Raw genomic sequence first — 27,271 nt, 5'->3', positions numbered from 1 at the left:
GTGAATCCTTATCAGACTCTACTCAGAAATGAAATCAGATTATCGTGAGGGACTTGTATTCGGGAGAGTCTAAGGTCCCCTGAGTCAATCACCCGACCAAAACCCAGTCAGAAAGAAAACAGAGCGTTGCAATTGGCTGCCTTGTTGCCATCGCTTCAACTTGTCCTCTAGCTCTCCCAAGACTGGGGAGTACACTCCAGCTGTTTGAGAACCAGCTGATCGGCGCAGAAAGACGTAGTGGCCAGAACGGAGCTCCGTATTGATTGCGGCCGACTAGCCTCAAACACGTTACTCAACGGGAGAGTTTCAGGACGATTCTCAATAGTTCAGAATCCAATCTGTGCTCCAAGATGTGATATTGGAATCAGGGCGACGTATCAAGTGGTCGATCATTGCTGACTGGTAACTGGTGACGAATCGCGATCCCTGGTTTCTCTCTCTCTTCCCGTAAGAGGCAATGCAACTGCCTCACACCCCTGTTCCAGATTGGTGTCCTGGCGAGAGTACACGGATCTTGAGACATAGTAGTGCAGGAACGGCAGCGGTCCCGAAAAGCAGGCTATCTGTGCATGGAACAAGGCCCCAACCATGAGTAATCAGGTTGAGGCATGATGCGATCTGTTCGCTGTTGAGAGCGTGTGCTCGAGGATTGATCCTCGAAAGAAAATACCACGGATTGTGTCCCGGCATGCGGACAACAGTTCCTCGTTATTTCTCTTCATTCGTATGACGACCCATCGTAAACACATATGGATGTGAAGATCAGAAGAGGTTTCATTTTGGAGAGCTCTCAACTAGTTGGTAAAACGGACAAATTCCATCTTCTGTTCCGCGTGTCCTCTATACTTGCGTCGTTGATGGATTGGTAGAATTCGGTCGTTACTAGCGGTAGAGGATGGAGTTGATGAGATCTCCAGTCATAGCATAGAGTCTGGACGTTACCGACTCATTGGAATCGGGTCTTGCTGTGGCTTAGATGGATGATGCCAAGCCGAGCGGTTGGACAAGACGGTTAAACCATCTCATCTTGTTGGCAGAATGGGGAGCTGTTCTGCCAAGTCTAAATTGACGTTCGACCTTACTCGTTTATCTCTAAAGTCGTCATGGCCATGGGGGGATATCCATCTGAAAGGCATGTTAGTGATAAAATAAGACAAACGATGTGTTTGACTTGCATGAAAAACAAGTCATTGTCAAGACCTGACATTCCCATTGTCGAAAGATAAGATACACCCATCATTGGTCTTGCCACATGAGCTCGAGGTGAAGCTCTCTCCTCTTTGCCGAGCGTGTGTGTCTTGCGGCGGTAGAATCCCAGCATCTCAGGGTTTACTGACTGCTAGTACAGACAGAGTGACTAAGCCCCTACCTTCACAAATCCATGTGAATCATTTCCCTATGTGTAGGTCGGGTGGTAGTTAGGTCCACCAACTCAAACAGTGGTGTTACCGCAGGGTCTGGAAGAGAGACACGTTGAATATACCGTGTGTTGCCGAGTCGTCTGGGTGTAAAGAACAAGGGGCCGACAATTGATCATGACAGACGTGACCCTGATTCGCAGTGAGGTCGTTGATAGAGGTGAGGCAATTGAGAGAGAGAGAGCGACACCTTATCGCTCAGTTCAGAGAGCTGAGATGTATCCATTCTTCTCCTCGACTGTACAAAGGTACCACAGATGGTGTCCCGACGGTCACGAGGAACACATGGTGCAAATAACAACTGCAATAGTCATGGTGATGAGCTCTTGCGACATGCTGGCGTTGGCATCTAAAATGGCGCCAAAGTCATTGCCGGTGCCCTGACCGACATAGTCAATGGTGTTCGTCGTTTTGAACGCCATTGTATCGATAGACAGTCAAGAATGGTTGCTGGTGATGCGCACCTGTCTCGTCATCTGTCCTTGGTCTCTTGCTGGTTTACCAGTCAGCTAATTTACTTTCTCAGATTGGGAATAAACAAAGTTCTCTGCCCTTACTTACCTGAGTTGTTGGTTCTGTTCTTTGCTGTTGTCGCCGTCTTCGCTGTCGTCTTCATCGCGGAGCCGCTTGTTGCTCGTGGCCCCGACCTTCTTGGTTCTGCCTGCTGGCTCGATATCAGTTTAACTCCAATACTTGTGGTAGACGATGGTTGGCTCACAATGACCTCCAACAGGCTAAAGCCAACCAGAGTCAGGGTTGGAAATTCGCTTCCGCCTGAGCAATGATGCTGTTGACATCTGTTTCAAGAACAACTCAATGAGAGGAAGTGTTCCTAACCAAGACGCACTTTGTCTCTAATGAGATTCGCTGTACAAAGGACTCGGGAGGGCTCCTGACAGATTGTTGTTAGCAACAGTTGATATTTCTGGATTCTCAAAAGACTTACCGTCATCGTCCATGTTGTTCGGGGGTCTCAAAGAGACTTCATCGACACTTGTTGGGTTATTGCAGGTCCCACATCATCATCACTCGACCGTGTCATGTAGATACCACTGACCACATCCGAGAGCATGAAAGCATATGTACCACCCACGGAGAATGATACATCGCTTCGCGTAGTGGAGGCAATTACTGGAAAATCAGCCAGAGAACAATATTGTGAAAGCAAGTCGGCCAGGAACAAGCATGGTTCGCTTGGGTCCTTAGGAGGGATTGTCGCAAGTACACATTCGACTCTGGATATCCTGTGACTAACCGATGTGGTTGACTTGCTGAAGGGGCCCAGGAAGAATAGGTAAAGGATAGTTGACGGTACCCATTGCACATATCGGATCTTGATGTAGGAGGTGCGACATCTTGTTGCTGATGTGGTATATAGTAATGATAGGAGGTAAATAGTCAACGCAATCTATTCAACCATGTCAGCAGGATGAAGTCAATGAATCGGCTGTCTACTTACTAACCTAACCAACTGTTCAATGACAGCTATTGTCTGTGCCCGTTCTGGTTCGCTTCGTTCGACATGTTGCAAAGCTGTTAGTAGCTCTGCTGCTTGGTTGTTCTGAAAAACATATCCGGAAACCATTCATGCCGATGATGATGATTGGTTTGTCAAAATATCGGCCGCCATTGTCATTGCATCAGGCCAGAGGGGACGGTGAAAGGCTTGACTGCAGGGAGCAACTCAACTGTCCCATCAACACCATTGACCTTAGAGGCAGGCATCTTTCTGGCCTGTACAGATTACAGGAAGTGACTCAGAGGCTTTCTTTTTGCAGCAACGTCCACTTCTCAACCCGAGCCATGATGAGGTCGATCGGGTAAGAATGGGGAAAGCGAAGAATAGTCGTACATAATGATATCGATTGGACGGAGAGTGGCTGGAAACGGCGCAGGAAGGCGGGTTCGACAGCCCGCTAAGATCAGGCCATTCGCAGTAAGTACTGCGTAGTGTCAGCTTGAGAAGTTCACGACGGGAAATGATATGAAGATTTGAGGTAGCTAAGACAAGTTAGGATGAGGTGGGACTACTCACAAGATGTCATAAAATGAAGACAAAACCTCTCTCCATACAATGCACCCTTCTCCTTCAAGCTGCGATACACAAGTCTGCTTATTATCGTCAGCAAAGTCAATCATGGCACCAGAACAGACGGACTTGACCTTCCAAATGACCTCCCATTTGGGTTCTGTCTCATCGTATTCAATCCACTCGACAAGGTGGAAGAAACAGTCGTGAACAGCCATCACAATGTTAGACAGGTCGGGGCCAAATCCACGGAAACTATGGCAAATGCTCCAGAGACATCACCCCTGTTGGGGAAGTCATATTGGAGTCCATTCGTGGTGGCCACTGCTTGCGCTAGTCATGTGCATCACAGTCAGTCAGTCATCTTGACTTGTTCAACTCATCGAAGATGGGAGGACTTACAAGTTCGCAACGATGACCAGACAAGACCCAACCACCACCCTAAAACGAGGTGGTTCTGACGCTAGGCGAAGAGCGAGTATCGCTTTCTTCTCTCCTTGGACCCCGGTCCAGGTGCTGATGTATCGGTTCGAGCAAACACTGCTTCTCGTCATCAAACCACAACACGAAGACATTCCCATAGAATATGGGACATCGTCGGGATAGTTCGCTTGCTTCTCTTGATGCAGGAACATGCCAAATGAAGATGTACAAGTGACTGGGAAGCTCAAAGTCTTGCCACATGGAGGTGTGAGAAGAGGTAGAGAATGTGAGCCGGGTGCCGGGGCAGTGGCTTAGGTAGAACACTCCCACGAGGAAACCCGAGATGATGATGAGAATTACGAGAATGGCGAGTGCGCCTACCTTGCTGAGGAGGAAAACTCAAAGATGTATAATAGACTTGGAGGGAAAAGATCTTACCACATGAAGGTGTGGGAAAGAAACCGGGAAGGGAAAGACTCATAAACAGAGTGGCTTAGGTGGAACACTCCAAGGCGATGGAGGATACAGATGAAGGGTGCAACTTACCCATCACACATGAAGAGTACATGGTGATGGTGTATGGTGATGGTGATGAAGAAGGAAGAAAAGTGAAAAGTCAGTCGGGAGACAGGGAGGTCTTAATACCCAACTCCGACACTCTTGATGACTGATCATCCTCCAAAGCTTCACGTCATCTCTAAAAGTCCAAATACCAATCTCAGCCAATGCATGTCTTGTTTGAATGAAGATACGTGAAACCTCCTCATCATTGGGGAGGACAACCGTGTTGGACCATGATGGACAGTCTGATCAAACACAAACATGCAACATCGCGACAACCCCTCAGTCAACCACCACACATCTATCGACATTCATATCACAGCTTCGGAAACTAGAGAGCTTTGACATGCAACTCGGCTTTGTCAGGGTATCTATTGGACATGGCGAAGGAATTTCCCGTGTATCCGTCACTAGTAGCCGAGAGACCATCCTCCTCAATACCCAAAACGAAGCAAAAGCAAATCCAAATACATCATCATCAAAAAAACGCCAAAGCTTCATGTCTGCCGTCCTACGATTCTCTTCTTTTGTCACAAGCTTGAGCTTATCAGGATAGAGCCGGTCGGGGCACAGCCCAACAGCAAAGTGCAACCAGCCTGGCGAGATGCGTCTATCACAGACCTCTCTGCACGCACAGTATCCGAGCTTTCTACAGCAAGCACAAACGCGAGAGACAGGTTGATGACAACACAATCTCGATCAGATTGCAAAAACTTCAATTGTCTCGTGAGGAAAGCTTGATCATACGCCCTCAGATCTACCCGCTTGTTCTCATACACACCCCACAAAGCCCACAGCACAAATCGATTTAGATATGAGATCAATTACGCAACTCTTGATTCAGGTCAAGCAGAAACCCGTGTCTAGATGATGGCAAATCTCGCATCGAAAAGATGTGTATCAGATCTGATATCAACATGCACGATGAAGCTCAGATTGGGGTGCATGGAAGCACATCAGTTGTATGGATGCAATCACATCATTGAACCTCACAATAGATTCATGTAAAGCACAATCAAAAAGGACCATTTCAGCCCAATGCATTGATCGCTATGTTTAAAAAAAAAAAAAAGCCTAACCTAGATTGTAGGTAGTAAACATAAACAGAAATGCCCTCCCAAACTAAAAGTCCCAGTCCCAAATGACAGCTCCGTAATCTGTCTTCCGTGCGTCATGCAATAAGTGAAATAAGAAAAACCTACTCGAGCGTGTGCACGAGTCCATCCAATCCATATCAGTAGCTCATTTCCATTTTCGTTTCCATACATCTTCTCACATGTGTACAACATCTTTCGTAGTATCGTGATAAAAAAGAAACAAGGTGTAGGTGAATAAATCGCTGGTGGGAAGGGCTTCCTTCTTTGCCCATCCGTGATTCTGTGAAAAAAAGAAGATCCAAATGTTTTATCTCGTCTTGATAGATGTGAAGTTTCCAAATGTTTATCGTCTTGGGGGTGTAAAGTCTTGACCGTCCAGTCTTTAAAATTGCGCCAAAGTAATATGCAAGATAAAAGAAAATGTGTAAAAGCGTGATCCAAAAAGGGTATTGAGGTGCCAGTCTAAGCCATGACAAGCGTGCGCTCCTTCTTCTCCTTGTTCTTGAAGAGAGCCTTGAGCATGTTGCTGTTGTTGCGGTTGTGCTTGGGTCGCATTGTCACCTCGGAAGCGTCGTCTCGTCGACTGCTTCGGCTATCGATGGATCTTGTGTCCGACTTATCAGTGCGTTTGCTTCTTGATGAGCGGTGGCTGCGCTCGCTGTCTGCGATGCTCTCGGTGTACCTGCTCTTGGTGTCGTCGTCGCGACGGCTTCGGGAACTGCGATGGGTACCTTCAGTGCGGTGAGACTTTGAGCTTCGGTGGCTGTCGCTGGTCTTGCTTGTCTTGGTTGTCCTGGTTGTTCTTGTGCTACGGCGGGACTTGGTGTCAAAGTCGTCACCCATACTGTCATAGGCAGTAGGTGTGATGAGTTCCATGTCAACGCTCTCGACTACGGAGCCAGCTGGGACACCTCTCATCCAGGTCTCGATTGAGCTCAGATCATCATCAAGGATGAGAGCCTCGTCCATGTACTCGACAGGAGCGTACTCGGTCTGTGTGCGCATGGGCGCAGGTCGGTCCATGGGGACACCCTCGTAGGCCAAAGCCTCACGGGCTGCCTTGGCCTCAGCCATTTTCTGGAAAATCTTCCATCCTCCGAAGCAAATGACTGTGACACCAGCAGCGATACTGGTGCCGATCAGGAATTGCGGTGACGATAGGAGGCCAAAGACGGCGGGAGATCCAGTCTTGAGGAGGGCCAGGAAGGCTGGTGATGTCTTCTTGACAATCTTGGACAACTCAGCAAGCGTGAGCGCAACGGCCGCAGCGTGGTCAGGGTTCTTTTGAAGCTCGGACATGGTGTGTGTGGCAGAGTGGTGGATACACTGGGCTTCGGTAAGGAGATTCTCGACGCGGTGAACGAGACTCATGGCCTCCTTCTCATCGACTTTATGTGGGTCCAGATCGGTGCGATCCTTCAGATCGGGAGGGATGCTGCCGTAGGCGAGGTCCATGTCGATTTCCTTGCGCGGCTTTGACTGCACAAGCTCTCCGGTTGATCGGTTTCGGGGAACCATAGCATCGCCGTAGGCTGAAGGAGCCATGGAGCGAGGAGACAAAGCGTAGTTCATGGTTTCGGCGTAAGGGTCCTTGTGCATCATCTGTGTAGGGGCTCTGCTGGGGGCTACAGATGAAACTTCGGTGTGCCTCTCGAGATTGTCGAGGGTCAAGGCCTTGCGGCTGCGGACGTCAAAGTCGTCTCGAGGATGGCGCGAGTGAACGCTTCGCGATCGGCGAGTGCTCCGTGAGCCGGCTTCGCTAGGAGCGGCGCGAGGAGGGTAATAAGAGGAGCGGTCATCGTCGATGAAATTTGATCGTCCTTCGGCGTCAAAGGTTTTTGATCGGTGGAGGGATTTGCCGGCCCTGAGCTCAGCCTTCTTGTCCTTGTAGCTGCCCTGGGCTTCCTTGAAGATTGTGAAAAGCTGCTTGCCCTGGGAAGTGTTAGTCTGGGAAAGAAGCGAAGGCGCTGGAGAATACGAACGGTCTTGATAATTTTGCCGGAATTGTTGACAACGGTAATTGTCTGTTCGAGCGGCATGATGGGCAGTCGTGTATTGATAGACGTTTAAAGTAACGATGTGGTAAAGAGGTAAAGCGGGGATGTCGAGTATATATGTTGGAAGGGAGGAGACCAGCTCGCTCTCTGTTGGTTTGTTGGTAGTGTATGTCTCTGAGATGCAGTGGTGAGACAAGACGAGAGGAGACGGGCAGGTCTTATCGTCGACGAGATGCGTTTGGGCTTTTGACCGCAAGACAGCAGATGGAGCTGATTAGGTTCAAGTAGGAACAGGCGTGGCCTGTCTTGAACGATGCGATCGGATCAGGGACTGGGATACCCCTTAACAAATTCGATCGAAATAGCAGGCAATGGGAAAAACAAGAGGCCAGGCGAAAAGCGAAAAGGAAGCACGGTAGAATAAATGATTCACACGCTTGGTCCCGGTCCCGCGGTGAAGGATGGATAGATGAGCTGGAGTTTTTGATCCACAGTGGGGGGAGGAGTAGAAGGATGAGCTGGTGATGGGGGGGTAGATAGAGGGGGTAGATAGAGGGGGTAGATAGAGGGGGTAAGAGTAAGAAGCACGGAAGAATTGATGGTGTAGACTCAAGGTCGGTAGGTCGGTCAGTTTTGTCCACTGAAAGAGGCAGCCAAAGACCCTATAGTTACAGCGGCCTCCAGGGCTGTGTGGCGTCAAAAAAAAAAAACCAACACCCGAGGTGAACTCTATCAACTAGGCGGTGGCACCGGGGAACGAGAACAGTACAGCCAAGCCAGACAACTCAGTGGAGATGATTGGAAAAATGTCAAGAAAAAAAAAGGGGACTGACTGGGCTCTCGCTCTGCTAGGATCAGACACAAGAAACTGAGCTGGAGTCGGAGCTGGAAGGGGGACAAGAGCGAGAAAAAAGTGGTCAATATGCTTGGAGGCGGTGGATTTGTCGGTGAGGAAAAATCGGAGGCTTTTTTTCTCTTCACCAACAAGGAATCCTAGTGTTTGATAATGAGAACAAGAAAGAAATAAGAGAAAAAGAACAAGAAAAAGGTAGTACAGATATTTAATTGATCGATAGATCTATAGGGACAAGGTTGCATTACCACACGCACACTTTCTCCCGCTTCAGCTTTGGGTTCCCTTCCCAAAGGGCGGCAATGAGAGAGATATGGGGACGGGTCGGATTGGGCTGGCCCAGTATCACCACATACAGCTGGACAATTGGATGACACGACTTGACCGGATTGATTCTCAGGTACAGTAGCAGTAGCAGTAGCAGCAGCAGCAGCAGCAGCAGCTGTAAGCGGCCAGGGTCTGGAAATGTGACAAGCATGCACGATGATGAAGGTGGTCAATACATTTGGGTAGCAGTCTATCCCGCATGCACCTCGCATTGCATGAGATACCATGACCGTGACCGTTATTGTTGTGTTGGCATGGAATCCATGGAGAACATGGAGTATACATGGAGTCAGTCACGATAGCATCTTCATCAACCTGGTTACCCATCACAGAGTATCTAACATCGCCAGAGATAGAGTCGACACTCGAATCGTCTCACCCACCAAACCTCCTCCATCCATCTTCTGGAATACATGCCGATTGGTCCCATTCCCTCTTCGTCAGGCGCCTGTGCATTAAACGCTTTTCTCTTTTTAGTCAAGTCACAATCAACCCAGGCGACAGGGATATCCCTGTTTTGGCTTCCAAAAGAGCCAGCGCTTCCCAAGCCCGCCATCGCGCCAATTCGCTTCGCACATGTGGTTCATCTAGCATCCTATCAAACCATGACAAGGCGATGGCGAGACAAATGCTACCTACGTAGGAGACATGAACAACAAGGGGAACTATCAGGAGAACCTGGTCAAAAAAAAAAAAGAAGAGTCACAGAAGAATAAAAACAGAAGGCTGGAAAGACCACACAAAGGGCGGGGAACCATCCCGGATGTATCAATTGGGCATGTTTATCCGTTGACACGTTAATGCTGTCGATCCCGTGATTTTTAGAGACTTTTTCCTTCCAAGGATATTCCCTCTTTGTTTGCTGGTCATGGGCTTGGGAGTGTGACTGTGACTGTGAGCATGAAGATAGACAGCGCTAAACACACAAGGTCAAGCCCAAGTTAATGCTGAGCCACACTTGGCCAGCGAAGTGTGGCTTTAGTCTATTCTCCCCTCTTTCAGCTGTGGTTGTCGCGGTCTAGACGAATAATCACAAGTTTCATTGTGGTGGATTGAGTCTGTTCGTTGTCATTCTCTCGAGTATTCGTCACGGCCACATAAGCATCGTGGCAGAGTTACTCTATGAGACTGACAAGGCATTACTCATCTACACCGTAATCTGTAGTAGTCTGCCTACCTACCCGGAAGTTGCTGGAAAGGCTGACCTACGGACCTGTAAGCTTGAGTCTACAACAAATAGCCAACTGAAACAAGTACATCTAAAGTGGCATATTGACTCACTTATTTCGTCTCTCATCAGTCATCTTACGAGACTCAATTCTAGAACTGTCGATCCAGCGTGATATCTCCGTCTCATCTGAATAATACCTCGTCCCTGCCCAAACCACACACACACACACACACATAAGAACCGCATCACGCAATGGGGGACCACAAACGGGCCAAGACATTGTTTTCCTCGGGATTGAAGCAGACGATGCCATGTGGCAGATGCTGATCAAGACGTTTGGATCTAAAAAAGCAAACATTAGTCTTCCCGAATGCTGATCCTCACCCTAGACCATAAACGAGTTGACGAACAGGTTTGAGTTTGAGAGGAGGGCCTCAAAGATGAGACGATGATTGCTGGTCTATCCACTCGGCCTGAACAACTGACTCTTCTATTAATACGACCTTGTCTCCCGTCATTAGTCAGTTTCTGCTGGTGAGATTGTAGTGTCTGTTTTGGTTTTGAGGCTGTTGGGCTCAGATCTTTCGATGTACACGTCGGGGTCTCCAAGATTTCCCCCGCAAGCTTGGCGGGCACCTGAGGTTGATTAATTCCGAGATGGACCGAGTCATGAGAAAAGTCGTCAGTTGACAACTGAGAGTCTGTTCAGGCCGCTGATATTCCTGAACAAGCTCAATTGGTTCAACATGTCATTACCCTATAACAGCAACTATAGCATAACGCTACCCTGGCTCAACATTACCATTACTCGTCAAGCTCAGCTAGACAAGCCCAGTCCAGTGTCCTCTTCTATAGCCGAGACTACTTCGTTTCCAAGCCTCTAAAGGCTGTAATAATAATGACAATTCCAATTGAATAATCAAGAGTTCTTACTCCTCACCTCATAACAACAAAACAAACTATAAGCCGGCGTCTTCCCGTTTCTCCGATTCTCCACACAATATCCCGCATTGGCAGTTGTAGTACAGTACACTTCTTATGAAACACCATAGTCAGACATCACATCATCATAGATTCGATCACCAAAAAAAGAATAGACAGACACAGTGACAAACAAACATAATGTCGTCAATATCCTCCCTCTGCGACTCTCTCCAGACCTCAACAGTCCACGTCGTCGATGGCCTCCGCAGCTTCGTCACGTCTTACCCGCAAGCGCGTCTAGACCTGGCTTCTCTGTCGCGCGAGCTCGCAGAGCTGCAGATGGTGGCGAGATTGCTTCACCACAACGCCCAAGCTCTCGATACCGACGCTGACCTGAACTTGCCCACGAGGCTGGACGGTGCGCTCAAAGGCGTCGTCAGTGAGGCTGGCGAATTGATTGAGGAAGCCGAGGAAGCCTTGGATCTCGACAAGGAGGAGGAGAGAACGCAGAGCTGGCTTGAGCATACCGCTGAACGATTGTCGGCTTTTGCGAAATTGCTAGAGAGTTTGAGAAGTTCCATGAGTTTGGGCTTGGATTGTGTGTTATTGTGAGTTATTCCATTACTACCGAAGACATCGTTTACTTACATGTCACAGAGTTATCAATGCTCAGCCTCATGATGGACAGAGAGAACTTCCCGGTTACAGCAGTTCTCAAATCCTCCAGGAAGCGTCTACTCTACGCTCAAAATACCTCGGAGAGTCAGACAGCGAAGACTACCGCGTTGAAAGCCAACGAACCATCATTACTGAATTCCTGGAAGCTGTTCACGATTTTATCTCAGACAGCTCCTCTGCTGTGCCTCCTCCTCCACCAGCCGACTATGAAGAAAGCAGAGATGTCAGCAACAGCAACAGCAGCTTCGCCAACCCTGAGTAGGTCCATCCACCTCCCATTCTAGGTTTCTCATACTTACTCGCATCTCAGAACAATCGCTTCGTCTCCTCACTCAGAGACTGAAGAGCCTCCCATCCCAGACTACAATGCCATCGGCATAACATCCACAACCCCTCTCCGCATCTCCCTCCGCCACCTAGCCAAGAAAGAACTCTCCAACCATGAAGTTATCGAAACAGCCTACCTCTCACGTCACGGCGCCTGCACATTCGCCACTCAAACCCTCGAGTCCCCCACGCGCTTCTACGACATGAAAGTCAATCAAGTCTCGTGCCTTCAAAACCAGCACGGCGTTAGCATGATCTTCTCTCGCAACGGCCGTCAGTGGGCTTATCTCAGCGAGGAGGACGGCAAGGGCCTCAACGCAGCAAACCACGACGGAGTCAACTTCAAGAAGCCCGTTATTTATCTAGGCGACTACATCAACGGCCGCAAAGTCCCCGTCGCAAAGTGGCCCGGCGCGAAACCGTTAGCGTTTTCAGATGATGGAAACTGGCTTGCTGTTGGAAGTACAAAGGGTCGCGTAGGCCTCGTGGACTGCAGCGCCAACATCAACAGAGCATCCGTCGTTATTCCGTGTCATCTGGATGAGGTGACGCATGCTGTCTTTACACCCGACAGCAAGCTTCTCATCACACAGTCGCGCGACGGTACGATCCGTATAACAAACGTCAAAACACGCGCTTCAATCGCCAAGCTGGAAACAGATACTTGGAAGAAGCCTCTATTCCTCGGAACATCTCCAGACGGAGAAATAATCGTGGCGGTATGGGGCGACACCATTTTCCACTGGAACCACGGCACTGCAGCGCTCGAGTCGTATAATCTCAGCGGACGAAGGACGCGCGAGGGCTGGCCCGTTGCTGTATCCGCCGACTGTCGTTTCCTGTGCTGTAGGACAGATGATGGTGTGGATGTGAGCGATTTGTATTCTGGGCGTGTGTTGTATACTATCAAGTTCCAGAGCGGGTTCGTAACTGCCGCATCGTTTAGTTGGGATGGTAAGTACTTGATTCTTGGAAAAGCGGCGTCTTGTATGGGATTGAAGGTTGGGACGTCGACTTTGGATGTGTGGGAGCTTGTATTCTAGGCGTCTAAAATGGTTGTGCTTGTAAGAGTCAAGTTGTATTGTGTACTCTAAAGACTAAAAGGACTAAGGGCTGAACAATAAAGGTCGTAAGGATGAAAGGCTAAAAGACCAAGGCAAGGTCAAGACTTGTATATCACTCACTCAACCTCTTTCCACCTCGCCTCAAGCATCTGCACTTTCATCGTTGGTCCACCACTCATAACCTCAGCCGCCTTCTCCCTCGCCTGCCTATCAAACGTATGTCCCTGAAGCACATACTCATTCTCATGGCCATACCCAGCATACGCGTTCCCAACTGTGTGTGTATGTCCAACAGCCAAGTCATGCGTCATTCCCATGCTCTTGTAAAAGGTGCCCTGCGTGCCCAACATCTGCGCCTGCACAGCAGCTATCTTTTGTTGATTGAGGATCTCCTCGCATTGCATAATAGTCTGTGTGTAGACAATATGTCGCTGCTCTGCCATTATGAGGAACCCTTCAAGATTACCTGTCGTGCATGCTTCATCGTATCGGCTCCTCATACGAGACGAGAACAGATCGCACATGCGTTCCTTCTCGGGTTCTTTCTGGCCCGTGAGTGCGAATTGAGGCTCCAGAGCTGTCCCTTTGGCGAAAGAATTATAGCATTCCTCGCAGATGGCTGCATCTCCCCATCCCCACCAGCGCCTGTTCTTGCTGAACTTGATCCCTGGACATGGTTCTACCGAGCCCCATTGCGCAGCCCAGTCAAGAAGCATCCTACCATCTCCCCAGTTCCGGGCATTGGCGTATGTTTCTAGAGCTTTGAATGCGCGTGGGTGTCCAAAGCTGAAGCCACACATGTACACGCCATCGGGCGTGACATCCGTGTCTCTCATAAACCACCTCGATCCTCCGACTGGCTTCACGATACCCTCATAACATGCAGCACAGATACCCCATGGTGCATCGTTTATGAGCGTGTACCAAACACCACCCTTGGTTCCCTGGCTGTTGCAAAACGGATACTTGTCGATCTCCTTCGCCGCGTTCCAAAAGAGACTTCTGTCCTCATCATCCATGGCCTGGTGCATGGGGATGACATGGTTCAGTTGGCCCAGATTACATCTCGTGCCAAAGTCACCTCCAACGATCTGATTCCATTTGTCTTCGTCTTCTGAAGCCAAGAAGTAATCATGGTAACACGCTCCGCAAGCCTGCAGCCCCTCTGGTCCAGATTTGGGCTTGTACCACGTATAGTTACTAGCCTTGACGACGTTGAGCTTTGGACAATCCGGTAACTGCGCTCTGTCATTGAATTGTCGACAAAACTCCTGCCATCTATTCTCTTTGGCATACTCCATAAACTTGCGCTTGAGAAACCACATGCTCAAGTCACAGTTGGCACCTCCTTGACTCTCTTGAAGGGTGTAGTACTTGGCAAACGAGGAAGTAATAAGACCATCCTCGAAACAAGCCTGACAAATGGTCCCGTTGGGGATGTCGGCTGCCTTGTACCACAGCTCCCCCTCAACGGCATTCTGCTCCCTGCAGTCTTTGATGGTGATTCTCTTGTGCATATACTCGACAAGTTGATCCAGACTTCCAGAATTGACCGCCGCAGGGAAGAGGTGGTCTTTAACGCGTCTGCTGCTGAACCGACACTTGCGCTTTTCACCATCGCTGTGAAACGTCTTTTTGAATGAGCTGCGGAATTCGGTATCGTAAATATGATCAACATAGCAACGAGCACAAATAACGAATTCAGGAACCGAGGGGTAATAGAACCAGTCTTGAGGGAAAGAAGTCAGAGCTCCTGCACATTCGGCTCCAGGCTTGGCACCGCTCGGATGTCTGTATGCGGGTTCTGGCGTCCTCACACGAGGAGGTTTTTTCGATGGAGTAGGAGGAGTTTTCTGTTGACGGGGACTTCGGACTGGACGAGGTGAATAAGGTGCAGTCTCTGGTGATTGTTGAGAGGGGATACTCTCGGTGGAAGGAGATGGTGTATGGAAAGATTTTCTTAGTTTATGTGACCGAAGTGACTCGGGGGTTGGTGGAGTGAAAGGGCTTCGTTCTGGAACTACCTGCTCCTGTGTCTTTGTCTGTGGTCGAGGCACCTGTCGTTGAGGAGCTTGTCCGGCACCCTGCTTCTGATTTCGGCCCGTGGACAGTACTGGAGGAGGCCCAGGTGGTGGCGGCGGGGGAGGAGGAGCAGACGATACATGGCCCTGAGGAGCTTGGGGAGGGGGAGGAGGGGGAGGAGCCTGAGAACTTTGATGACCCTGAGGAGCTTGAGGAGTCTTAGGAGCTTGAGGAGTCTTAGGAGCCTGGGGAGCCTGGGGAGCCTGGGGAGCCTGGGGAGCCTGGGGAGCCTGGGGAGCCTGGGGAGCCTGGGGAGCTCGAGGGGCCTGATGACTCTGATGACTCTGAGGTGGAATAGGCGACTCCTTCTGACCAGAGTAATGATAAGGAGTCGACCTTCTAGAACTCGGACTTCCACTCGCACTTTCAGCTGCAGAAACCTGTCTCCTCGGTAGCGGCGGTGCAGCATCCTCTGTGCTAACCCTCGGCGGTAAAGGCGGTCTCTCTTCATGACCATCCTCTCCCCTCTTCTGTTGTTGTCTCTGTCGTTTAATCTCAGCAAACAACATCTTCTGCTCTTTCACAAGCTCCTCCTGTCCCAACCTCAAACTGGTCGCTTCTTCCTCTGCCCTCCGCCTCTCCGCTTCATTATTCCGTTCAATATCCATATTCGCCATTTGTTCCTCTGCTTGCCTCATTTGTGCTTGATATTCGGCCTTGTACTGCGCCGCGAGTCGTTCCGCTTCGCGCCATTGCGTTTCGAGCTGCTGTGCTTGGGTCTTTGCTTGGGTCGTCTGTGTTTGCTCGGCTTGGGCTTGGGCTTGGGCTTGGGCTTGGAATTTGGCTAGGTCGGCGTAATACTGAGTTCTACGATCCATTGTCTCTGGTGATTGTGGAGGTGTTTGGTAGCTTGGCTGTGGATTGTATTGTGCTGGCGGAGATGGATATTGTGGACTCTGGTGTTGCCCATAGTATTGAGGTGGTTGACTTTGGTACTGTGGGCTTTGAGGTTGTCCATACTGTTGACTCTGAGGCTGTTGATAAGTCGACTGTCCATACTGCTGCTGAGACGAAGCACCCTGCCCAACCCGTCCACGCCTTAAACTTTTCTGTTCTTCTTTTCTCAGCTGATGATCCGTAAATTGCTGCTGTCTCTCCTTCTCCAACTGCATTTCCTTCCTATACTCCTCCGTCGCCTTGTCGACAAAGTCCTTGAGCCACGCCATGGCAGCAAACGAACAAGATAGTTTGATGGTCAGTTGAAGTGAGGAGGTGTCCTGTTTGTTCACCGTTTGCCTAAATACCTACGTGTAAGAGTGGCGGGTGGGTAATGAATGATAAGCCGCATGTTCGCTGGCAGTCGGAATGATCTGACCAATCTGAGAAGTCATTAGACTAATGACTCCATTCTTGAGGTGTCCGATGCAACTATGCCATGTCTTGAGTCTCCATCACTCTTGGCCATCATTCTCTTGACCGTGATTTCCCATGTCGTTGAAACTGGCTTTACCTGCGTCTTTTATTGCAACACTCGTACAAGGATGGCATGCATAGTTAGAGACATAGACATCCATTTAAACATGATCCCTGTTTTCAGCTCGGCATGATCAGGACTTGGCACTTTATCAACACAAGATGTTGCTACACCATATGATCTAGATAAATACGCGTGTTTATTATACACTAAAGCTTGATCGAAACCCAAAGCATACATCGTGACATAGCGATACCAGCATTTGCATGTCACCAGCCGGGCTCTTTGTTTAGGCTTCCATGGCCTCCACTACCTGCTGGGTCCTTCGACGCTCGTTTGATCTACGTGGCTGTGCCTCAAAAGGCCGGGATCATTTGTAGTCAGTATCACCATCCATCACATTGGCAACCTGACACTGTCATCGTATGTAATAAATCCATTCACACAGAACTGTAATGCTAAGCCCCAAAAACATGGCTTTTGTTCATCCTCCAGGCTCAACACAAGACACTACATTCTTGTCTGTCCGTCTGAGCCTGTAGACACTGAATCAACTTATGTTTTAAATAAACAATAGGTATATGCTCCCATCCGCGAAACAATAACAAAAAACGCCTTTCCTTCCAGTCATGCTGTACCTCGTAACTGTGTGTGTTGTTTATGCATAAATGTCGGACGCCTAAACGCCAGTTGATTTCATTAGTCGGCCATATAGACTGACAAGTCGCGTGTAAACCCATATCACTGATATTTATATCCCGTCATCAGTTTCGTACGTAATCTGATCTCTCACGCTTCTTCCTCAATCATGGCCCGCACCTCGGGTTCATTGAGAAGAATGCGCTTGCCCAGTTCTTCTGGGGGTTTGCCATCTCGGACAGCTCCAAAGTCAAGAATCTGCATCATGTTAGTAATCATTCTTGTTCATGCTTGGTTCATCAACATACCTCGACATATGTGAGCTGGTCTCGCTGGACGGCAGCCACACAACGTCGCTCGTCAAACTTGACTTGCCAAACACCGCTAAGATCACTCAACAAGTCCTGGACGCACTCGCCAGTTCGGACATCCCACATCTTGACTGTCTTTTCACTGCCGCTAATGACCTTGCGACCATCGTGCTGGAAACAGGTGATAGCCCCAGTATGCGCCATAAGCGTATTACGGCATTTTCCATTCTCTGGGTCCCAAATTCGAAGAGTCGAATCAGCAGCCGCTGACACCAAACGCTCGTCGCGAAGGTCCAACAACCCGACCAGCAGACTATGTCCTTCGAGTGTGTACAGACACGCGCCTGTTGCAAGATCCCAAATCTTGACCAACGAGTCCATAGAGCCAGAGATGCAACGGTTGCGCTCATGATCAAGAACCACAGAGTAGACCTTTTGAAGATGCCCATGTAGGACGTGCAGCGCCTCACCAGTGCTGATGCGCCAAACACGGACGGTGCTATCGTAAGATCCACTGACCAAGGTATCGCCGTGAGCCGAAATAGCGCGAACGGAATGAGTGTGTCCAGCCAGTACTCGGATGAAGTAAGGGCAATCCGACTCGTGAGCTGGGGGGCCCGTCTGGATGTAGCGACGGGAGCCCACCTCGGGTAGACGCCAAACCCTAAGCTGACTGTCTCTGGAACCAGTAATGATGAGAGGCTTCTCGGGCTGCATGATAGCCTGTCCGCCAGAGTCTCTGCCAGTCTCAGTAGGCATCAGAATCTGCAGGCAACGAACAGTACTTGTATGTCCGTAAAACACCTGCTGACAGAGTCCACGCTCAATATCCCAAACACGGACAGACCTGTCGGTTGAGCCTGAAACAAGCATGTTGCCCTCGTACTGCAGTGCCCAGACACCACCCTCATGGCCTTCAAGCTTCTTGCGGAGCTTGCCTGTCTTGGTGTCGTAAATGTGAATGAGGGTATCATCGCTACCAGTGATGATCTTGTCCTCGTCGAACTGGAGACACGTGATAACGTGGCGAGGATGAGCTGCAAAGGCGACGTGGCCGGGTTTTACCTCGCCGCTGGTCCAGCTCTTACGGATCATGTGGTGGCGGCGGTATAGTGACTTGAAGAGATGCATCTCGCGGAGACTTGGTAGTCCAAGCTGAGGGTCAGGAACAGCATTGAGGGCGGCGCTGGCAGCAGACAGGGGTCCCTCTGATGGGTGCTGTCTGACTTCGGGCTGCGACTTGCTTTCCTCGCGAGTCACGACCTCCTGAGCACTTGCACGTCGCTTCGATCGCTCGGCAGCCGAATAGGTGTTGAGCGCTCGCTTTCGCTTAGAAGCCCGGGATTTCGAGGCCGTCTCTTGTCGAAGGTTTCGGGTAAGCTCGTGCTCGGTCGAGGTCAGGCGGCTTCGCATGCTCAAATCCTTCTCATACCCATTAGCGCCAACAGGGTCTTGCCATCCCCAACCCTGATGGATGGCCTTCTTAAGCTCGCCAGGGGGGAGCCTGTAGCCATCACGGTCAAACAACTCCTTCCAGCCAGTCTCATTGCGGTCGACTAGGTTGCGCCAGTGCTTGGAGACCTGAGCAGCTCGGCAAAGATCCTGGTGGTCGAGATGGGACAGAACAGAGTATCCGAGCTCTAGAGGTAGCTGTCGAAGGAAATCGCACTTGAGGGCAGGGTTGACAGCGTTGGCGACAACTCGAAGAGTAGGTCGAGGACATCGGCGAAGGAACTGGTACATCATGAATGTCTTCATTTCGGTCTTCATCGAGTCGAAAGCCTCAAGCAAGGTTTGCGTATCGACAACCTGGGGAGATCCATCAGGACGGGCAAGCGCGTAGTCATCCTGGGAATGGCCAGCAGGGACTAGTGCAGTCGAGGTATCATCTTCTGTCAGCTGTGATTCATCGACCCAGCGAGAGGGGTCCGAGTTTGATGTCTGGAAACTGGACTGGCCCTCATCTTCAGCGTCTGCGGTATGTAACTGAGCGGCTGCTAAAGTAGGCGACAGTCTAGGACTAGGAAGACTAGCATCTTGAGCAGCAACGACATCGATACTGGGTCTGGGGTTGAAAGGACGGAGAGGCTGCTGTAAGGATCCATCTATGTCTGCAAATGGTTCGGCATCGGCGTCTGTAATTGGTGGAGTAGCCACATTACTGCTGAAGACGGTATGGGAATCGCTTTCGACAGGGCTAGTGGCTTCGTAATGAGGGCTGACAGCGGATGAAGATGCTTCGGGGGAGTGTTGTCGTTCATGGTGTGACGAACGTCGACGAGCTGGTCGGTCAGATGAACCAACGACTTCTGAGGTATCAGGGGTAGCAAGGAAGCCAGAAGGCGCTCTAGATAACCTCTCTCCTTCTCGTCGGCTTGAGCCGTGAGCTATAGAGCGACGAAGCTTGTCCGAAACAGCGTTGAGTGGGTTTGATCGAGGCAATCGTCGAGGGTTCGACGTATGTGATGATTCGGGAGAGTCTGTAGGGCTGGCTCTTGAGGCTCGGGAGCGTCGGGGGTAGCCTTCTGAAGGAGATTGTGATCGGTGCTTGGGCACTCGGACGAGGGTATTCGATTCTTGAGGGGACTCGGCTTTGATTCGGCCGGGGGTGGAGTGACCGTTGCTATATGTCATCTGGGAATATTAGCATTTGTTTATTGCCCTAATGGTTACAACTGCAACCTCTGCGCAGACTTACTTGGGTCTCTGTGGGCTCATCCTCGCCTTCGTCGTCGGTCTCGAGCGCACCCGGCAATTTGTAGGAGAACTCGATCAGTTCTGGGGGAGTAGGTTTCATGGCAAGGGGGTATTCTTTTGTGTCGAGGTTTTCGAGAGGCACAGGATCCCTGACAAAGACGTGGGGAAACTTGCGTGTGAGACGAGTAGTGGTCGTAACAGTCTTAGTCTCGACGCACTCACTGACCTCGAGCTGGAATCGACGAGATCGCTGGCTCTGGCTGCCTTCGGAGATGTTCACAGAGACTGTTTGCGAGGGTTTGGAATGACGAGGCTCAAGAGCCTGACTAGTCGCGGGTGACGGTGTCATGTTGGTTGTGATGTTTGTGGTTGTGTTCGTCCAGTCCAATGAAGATGATGCCTGGTCAAACAGAGGTCCACGAGATCCGTTTGAGCAGCCTTGGCGTGTTGAGGCTGACTATTAACCCAAAATCTGCAAAAATCGAGGGGTGAATCTGCGGAACGGACCAGCCAGGAAGGGGACGATTAACGCGAAGGTTTCGCCAGATCACGCATGCATCCACAAACGTTGAATAAGGCTGAATCGACCGAGAAAGACTGGGGAGTCGAGTATATGGACAGAAATAAGGTCGTGTTTGGAGTATATAGAGGATGACAGGCGAATGTCGACAGAGGGAACCGCGAAGAGGATTCGAGCAGTGGCTTCCCGGGGAACTGCACCTGCACCTGCACGCTCGAGGTTCAAAACACTGTAGATGGAAACGTCGTTGCGGGGGGGCGAAGTAAGCAACGGTTGCAAGGCAGTTTGTCGAGCAGAAGACGCGTGGGAGCGTAGAGTCCGCGTGCAAAGGCAAGGGGAGGCCTAGTGTACAAGGGAGTGTGGCGAGCTGGGGCGGGAATAAAGAGAGGAAAGAAAACGAGATATTGATTAGTAGAAAAAAGGAAAGCGAGATACAAAGAAAGAAAAACAAGGCCAGCAAGAAAAGGGGTGCAAGATGGATGTCGTAGAATGGTGTTGTGCCTGTCTGGATCTTGTTCGTTGGGTGCCCTTTTTCTTCCGTTTTCTTCTCGAAGGGCTCCGTTTGCTGACGAGGCTTTGGTGAGAGAGAAGATATGGTTGTGCAGGCTGATGTGACGGAGGAGTAGTAGTAGTTGGTGTCTGGTTCTCGGGCCAAGGTAGAGAGGGTGGACTGTCCATATTTAGCGCTAGACTCTTTTGGGGATGGTGCTGTGCTGCGATGGTTGGCCCAGGGCTCCTTCCCAGGATCTAACATGGTCTAGCCTGATTGATGCCTGATAGTGATTGGATAACGGCTTAGGTACGTACATGCTTGGGGAAACATGACACGGGGACAAAGTGCTGTACATCTCCACACGCTTTTAATGGGGTTTCTTGATGAGCGGCTGCGGAAAAGGGTACTTGTTATGCAATGCAATGCTGGACATGAACTGACCTGCAACTAGAGTCTTTGGACAAAGACTTAGATGTCGACTCTGTTGGTCATGGTACTGGTTCAAGCTAAGCAAGTCTGCATTAGGTACCGGAAAGAACCTGACCTGACTTGACTTGGTCTGACCTGGTCTGTGTCTTGTCACCCAGCTACCCTCTCTCTATTACTCCAGCTCAGGCTGCGGATACGTCCGTGACCGACCGACGCGCGAAAGCTGGAATTCAAGACAGGTTTTAACCGCCCAGACAGCCTGCTTAGTCTCCAATTTCAAGCCTCGTTGATTCTTAACCGGATTTCCACGGTCGTGCACGCCTTGGAACAGGATCCTGCAAGAAACAAGGCTTGTTGTCCCTCACGTGATTGTTTTCGTTTCTACTCGGTTGCGGCGTCGGCGAAAGTAAAGTCTATTATTATTGCCTTGCACATCGGATTATAGATACTGGATGGAGGAACGAGACATAGCACCCTTTTGAAGTGTATCTAATTGCTTTGTATGGTTAGTACTGGCTTATTATTCCCGTCAAGGGAGGAATATACAGGAGCTTCGCAAATGGATCAAAGGGAACATTCAGACAATCCAGGAGCATAAATAATTTACCATTTACCTATTGCACGTACATCAATCATTGCCTTGTGTCAATAATCTGGCATATGCTGTAACTATTATGTGTATTATTCCTCCAAGCAGTCAACCCTTGGCAGACTATCATCCCTTCCCCTCACAACAGGTACCTATCATCTCCGTGGGTTACATAAAAACAGGTACTGATTTATTGACTGCTGAAAATACTAAACCAGCTTTAGTGTAGATATAGCACAAGAGATCGTCCATATTTCCGTCCATTCATCTTTTAGTCAATGTTTTTATCTAACCACCTGCTCCCCTATCCCACTCAAACTGCCCTCCCTTCAACATCAGACTTCACCGCATCCTCACTAAAGTCCACTAACGATATTCTTTCGCCACATGGGTTGAAAAGTGAAAAAAATCATTTCAAACTCGCGTGCTTATCTCCGTCTGATCGGTACCGATAGAGTTTTACTTAGTCAGCCGAAACAACAAGGCAGCGCCGTCGCCGTCGCCTTCGGCATACCCGACACCCGGATTTCCAGTTCGAGGTGGGCGCCGATGCGGGGGTGTTCCGATCGGGGGCTGGGTTGACCGATGGAGGGTTCTTGGCGTATAGTTCCCCTGAGATGGAATGTGATTGCCGTCCTTGTGAAAAGGTGTGAGGCTTTACTATGATTCAGGTCACTGCTCTAGGGTAATTCGCATCGGACTGCTCGGGGTCATTGTCATGATATTTCAGGTCTTTCTCCTCCAGATAAGAGTAACATACTTTTATACATCCAAAGACTACATAAGTCGTTATTGTGGTATCTAAAATCCCATCGCTAAGCACACCGTTCCCAAACATGTCTCCTAATACAACGTCATCCTGCTCTTCAAACCTATTTACCCAAAGCTCATGATATATAAACTGGCATGCGACTCCCAAGCAACTCACTCTTACTCAACTGCACATCCAACTTATTAAAGTCATGCAGCATCAACCAGCATATCATGCGGAATATCAACGTACACCAAGCATCGTCATGCGACACCTCCTGCTCATACAAAGCGCCCTCGAGCCTTCCTCTCGGTGTCTCACTGAGCAGTGAATAAGCCTCGCTCACGGCGCTGCCAGGTCTGCTAGACATGGAGGGACGGCCGTTTGACATGGTGTTGAGCGGTATGTTCTCCACGCTTGTTTGTAGACGAGGTGCTGGCATGGGCGGTGGTGGAGACGAGCCTCGTTCCATACCGCGCATGCTGCTTGCTTGGGTCCTACCTGTACCTGCTCTTCGGAAACCGTGGCCTGGAGGGGCTCCGCCGATGCTTGTTCGTCGATCTGTCGAGCGAGCAGCGCGTGGGACAACCTTTTCGCGGATTACATGGAAGTAGACTTCCATAAATTTATGCTGTCGCTCGTCCGGGCTGGCTTCGTGCATATCTTCGAACCCAAGGGGAGTCACTCTAGGTTGTCCGTCTGGTCGAGGGTGCGCTGCTGCTGGGCTCCATTCAGCATGTAAAGATTGCGCGTCAGATGAACGGTCCTCGCCATCGTTGAGAAGACGTAGAACCTCTTGGATGTGTGATCGAAGAACATCTTGAACCATCTCTCGGCGCTTCTGTTGGACCTCGGTCTCGTGAACTTTGATGCCCATCTGCTCAGCAAAGGGGGTGACGACACCAGCAGGTTCCTTGGCCGTCAGGATTTGATCGCAGTCGTCAATTGCTTCATGAAGAGCCTTGAGCATCAACATTCTTTCCGCCATATTGCCACCCTTGTTGTGATCCAGAATGTTTTCGATATGTTTCTTGGTCTTATCAAGAATGACTTGGTTTCGGCGCGCTCCTGACAATGATACACCAACAAGCTCGTAGTAAGCCTCCATCACTTTGACCAGTGATACCGACTGCTTGTCCCAGCGATCCGACGTTGGGTTGGGAATGTGGGTAAACATGCTGTCCTTGATGTGAAACGTGCGACTTAGCATACCAAGGATCTCAAACGATACTGAAACTTGTTAGCGAATGCGACATCGAGGAAGCGAATGAACATACCAGGAAATAGATGTGATGTGTGCTTGCCAGCATCCTGGAAAGCACGAACAGCATTGGTATTACATCCAATTTTGATCAAAGTCTGCGAGATCTCGCCGCGAGTTGCCAATTGGAGGAAAGCCAAGTTTTCGGGGTCATCTTCTGGGAACTGAAGACGTCGCTGGTCCAATGTCACGCTGTAAATGGTGGACACATAGCCGAAGCACAGCTCCTTTACTTGGTCCACAGGAATGACTCGGTTGTGCTCGAAGCGACTCCTGCCGTAAACACTAAAGGTGAACATCAAACCAAGATCGGCGACCTTTTCTCCAAGGACCATGAACCCATTGCCCTCGGCGCGGTAGCGGTCACGTCTTCGGTCAAACTCTTTCCAGTAGATACCCAGGGCTGCCAGCATTTCGATTAGATGGCATATAGTTGTTGTCGCGTATGGTCGGAGAACGGTTGCAGGCATTGTGTCCCAGCTTTTGCGTTTGCGCTGAAGAGCTACTGTCATGGTATGCGCCTCGTACAAACTCGGAGGCTCTGTGGGAAGATCGGTCTTATGTTCCTGCGCATTGGGAGGGCCAATTTGTTTGTGCATCTCTCCGTATTGGGTCTTCTGCCATTTGTCCGACTCGTTTTCCATGCGCTGTACTGCGCTGAGGAGTAGTGTCCAGGAAGCTCGCTCATTGTCGGCAGTGTGAATGCGCTCTCGTTTCGTCTTCAATGCATATTCTTCTCTGAAGTTGATGTCCAGTTCGGACCAAGTGTTGTCGAGACTTTCGTCGCTGCCGTCCAGGAAGTAGATCTCGGCTCCCTGTATAGGACCGTTCTTGTTGTCTGGAGGCGAAACGAATATGACGGGTGCTTCGAACTCGACCTCGAAACGAAGCTCGTCCCATGAGAAACGACGGGTTTTTGTAAGGGCCCATCTGCCCATTACTTTCTCGTTACATTGGGCGTATCCTGCAGCAGAGGCATAGTATTGCTGCATAACCTGCATGAAAGTAGCTGCTAGAGCAACCAGAGACACAAGGAGAGCCACAACGGCCACAATGACTTCGGGGTCTGCTTCAGCCATGTTGGTGGATATTCTGGGTTCGCTCGTTCGATTCGTTCGTCTCTAGTGTCTTGGGTGGTGGCGTCGCGTAGTGGACTACCTAGACAAGGCCGTCGCTAGCTGGAGAGACACGGCTTCAAGGGTCAACAAAATGCTTGTCTGAATGTAGAGACGATAGAAAGATTGAAGATGCGACGGGAGAGGTTTAAAGCAACACAAATCACTCTCGTTTGTAAACCAAGACCCGCGTGCTGAATCCTTCAGGTTGGCGCCATGTTTGGCAACAGATAAAGAGAAAAGAGGGATCCAAAGATGAAAGGAGAGGATTGAGTAGCAGACGCAGAGCCTCGTTTGAGCTTGTCAATTCCCATCTTCCTTTGTGCAGGGGAGGACGTACAAGGCTCAAAAGTCCAGGGCCTAATTGGTTCCATGGCTTAAGGAGGTGGGTTTTTGGCTAAAGATGGTCAAGGATGTTGGAATATTGGGGGCGGCCGCTTTCAGGACCGTAGCAGGCCTCATTTAGGGAGGGGGCATAAGGGATTGAGAGAGTTGATAGATGGTATATTCAAAGAATATCATGGTTCTTTGTCATGTTGAATAGATTAAAGAACTAATTCAGCCATGAGAAGACGAAAGGTTGATGGTTCCATTGGTAGGAATGACGTTGTGGTTGTGCAGTAGTTACGCTTAACCCTAAGCTTAGCGGATGTCGTGTTGGAATGGTTGGTGGATACGGGGGACTGGGCACGGGCACTAGGAGATTACTCCCGTCCCAGGCTTAGGGTAGATGAGCATCAATTGAATGGACAGGACAAGTCAGTATCACATTACACGTTGAGGATCATGAATGCAGTCATTAAGAGGATGACGTGACTTTTCTATTGCTAATGATATTTTACACGGAGTCATTGGCACAGAAATTGATAAAGGCGTTCCTGTCATGCGACAATCAGTGACGACAAGTTTCTGAATACTTAATACTGGTGGATGTAAACGACATCCAGATAACAAGAACCTCATAACACAATGGATAAATAAACAAAGAGGATAAGACAAAAGAACTTCATAGATCTTATACTCTCAATGAGCTGCTCTATGACACCATCTCAAAGCTTCATCTCTCGTCCCGTATTCCTCTCAACATCCAGTATCAGCGCAACGATATTGCTCAAAGAAACAATATCCCCTTCCCTATCATAACTAATCACCTCGACATCATATCTCCCATTCTTGATGGCCTTTGCTTCAATCCTGATCCTCAACCATTCTTCTCCCTCCTCTGGCAAAGCTTTCTTGACATCCAGACTCAACGACACCGTTGGCATCCAAAAGATCTTGTCAAATGCAAAACGGTCCTTTGGAGTTGGTGCTTCAAAGTCCGTCGGTCGGAATCCCTCAACCATAAGTGCAGGTGCTACGTCGGCAAGATACCCCAGCATCCATGTCTTCCAGCGCTCGCCATTGGACATGCGCAGCCAGAGATCCCATGACGCAGGTGATGTTGTCTTGTTCTTGAGACTGTAGAATTCGACATGTTGCATCATGGGTGCCATATCCATGACTATCATATGTAATCTCTCCCAGTTTGGGTCCTTCTCGTCTGTAAGCTTGCTCAAGTCCACGGGAGGTGGCGGCTGACGAAGCTCAAAGCCTGTACGTAAGGTAAGGCCGCTCTCAGCCTCAATTCGATTGTTAGTGACATACGCGGCAATTTTCTTCTTAGATTTTGCAGTTATCCACGGATCCCGTGTCAGGAGTCCTTCTTGGTATAACGTGATGTGGACGATTGACAGGGCGCGACCTCTTCGAACTTCTTCGACCACAATAACAGCTGGTCCGACATGCGTCGCGCTCAGAAAATGCCAATGCGCCGCGAATGTGTCTGGTTGATTGTTAGGTGCAAGATAGATGCTCGCAGCGCGAAGAAACATGGCAGTTATGTATCCTCCATGAGGGACTGTGGTTATCAGTGAGTGGAGGTCTTACGCGAACAAGACTAACATACCTGTTCCATTGGCATATGACTCGGCGAGGTTAACTGTAAACGTAGTCTCATTTTGCCTTGTAACTTGTGATTCCACTTCCAAAGATGGGTACTCTGACATTTTGGATATGAATTATTGGTTGTTTTGTGGATGGCGGTACAGCATAAGTCGGA

The 27,271-nt window shown here is 49.7% G+C and overlaps 8 protein-coding genes across 8 annotated transcripts; 1 reads left to right on the top strand and 7 right to left on the bottom strand.

Moving 5' to 3' along the window:
* Positions 1-1,621: 1,621 nt before the first annotated feature.
* FGSG_02241 (uncharacterized protein) lies at positions 1,622-4,438 on the bottom strand (the record flags this gene model as incomplete). The annotated part of the gene is made up of 11 exons (XM_011319835.1): positions 1,622-1,656; positions 1,883-1,911; positions 1,980-2,079; positions 2,365-2,411; positions 2,674-2,780; positions 2,878-2,979; positions 3,129-3,152; positions 3,271-3,361; positions 3,454-3,702; positions 3,850-4,105; positions 4,417-4,438. 11 exons carry the CDS (start codon positions 4,436-4,438, stop codon positions 1,622-1,624), a joined length of 1,062 nt encoding a protein of 353 aa, XP_011318137.1.
* A 1,552-nt stretch (positions 4,439-5,990) lies between these two features.
* Positions 5,991-7,567, bottom strand: FGSG_02240 (uncharacterized protein; the record flags this gene model as incomplete). The annotated part of the gene is made up of 2 exons (XM_011319834.1): positions 5,991-7,475; positions 7,511-7,567. 2 exons carry the CDS (start codon positions 7,565-7,567, stop codon positions 5,991-5,993), a joined length of 1,542 nt encoding a protein of 513 aa, XP_011318136.1.
* A 1,055-nt stretch (positions 7,568-8,622) lies between these two features.
* FGSG_12100 (uncharacterized protein) lies at positions 8,623-9,261 on the bottom strand (the record flags this gene model as incomplete). Its single annotated transcript, XM_011319833.1, has 4 exons — positions 8,623-8,712; positions 8,735-8,837; positions 8,911-9,020; positions 9,085-9,261. The coding sequence occupies 4 exons, from the start codon at positions 9,259-9,261 to the stop codon at positions 8,623-8,625; spliced, it is 480 nt and encodes a 159-aa protein (XP_011318135.1).
* Positions 9,262-10,998: 1,737 nt separating this feature from the next.
* FGSG_02239 (uncharacterized protein) lies at positions 10,999-11,740 on the top strand (the record flags this gene model as incomplete). Its single annotated transcript, XM_011319832.1, has 2 exons — positions 10,999-11,408; positions 11,458-11,740. 2 exons carry the CDS (start codon positions 10,999-11,001, stop codon positions 11,738-11,740), a joined length of 693 nt encoding a protein of 230 aa, XP_011318134.1.
* Positions 11,741-12,985: 1,245 nt separating this feature from the next.
* On the bottom strand, positions 12,986-16,117 carry FGSG_02238 (uncharacterized protein; the record flags this gene model as incomplete). The annotated part of the gene is made up of 1 exon (XM_011319831.1): positions 12,986-16,117. One exon carries the CDS (start codon positions 16,115-16,117, stop codon positions 12,986-12,988), a length of 3,132 nt encoding a protein of 1,043 aa, XP_011318133.1.
* Positions 16,118-16,813: 696 nt separating this feature from the next.
* Positions 16,814-20,361, bottom strand: FGSG_02237 (uncharacterized protein; the record flags this gene model as incomplete). Its single annotated transcript, XM_011319830.1, has 3 exons — positions 16,814-17,262; positions 17,313-19,949; positions 20,014-20,361. 3 exons carry the CDS (start codon positions 20,359-20,361, stop codon positions 17,155-17,157), a joined length of 3,093 nt encoding a protein of 1,030 aa, XP_011318132.1. The 3' UTR covers positions 16,814-17,154.
* Positions 20,362-22,502: 2,141 nt separating this feature from the next.
* On the bottom strand, positions 22,503-25,134 carry FGSG_02236 (uncharacterized protein; the record flags this gene model as incomplete). The annotated part of the gene is made up of 4 exons (XM_011319829.1): positions 22,503-22,679; positions 22,804-22,820; positions 23,047-23,904; positions 24,072-25,134. The coding sequence occupies 4 exons, from the start codon at positions 25,132-25,134 to the stop codon at positions 22,503-22,505; spliced, it is 2,115 nt and encodes a 704-aa protein (XP_011318131.1).
* A 1,085-nt stretch (positions 25,135-26,219) lies between these two features.
* On the bottom strand, positions 26,220-27,218 carry FGSG_02235 (uncharacterized protein; the record flags this gene model as incomplete). Its single annotated transcript, XM_011319828.1, has 2 exons — positions 26,220-27,070; positions 27,119-27,218. 2 exons carry the CDS (start codon positions 27,216-27,218, stop codon positions 26,220-26,222), a joined length of 951 nt encoding a protein of 316 aa, XP_011318130.1.
* Between the last annotated feature and the right edge of the window lie 53 nt (positions 27,219-27,271).

This window comes from Fusarium graminearum, chromosome 1, assembly GCF_000240135.3.
Source record: "Fusarium graminearum PH-1 chromosome 1, whole genome shotgun sequence".
NCBI lineage: Eukaryota > Fungi > Ascomycota > Sordariomycetes > Hypocreales > Nectriaceae > Fusarium > Fusarium graminearum.
The sequence above is the reverse complement of the archived record's forward strand: the minus strand, read 5'-3'. Positions and strand labels throughout refer to the sequence as shown.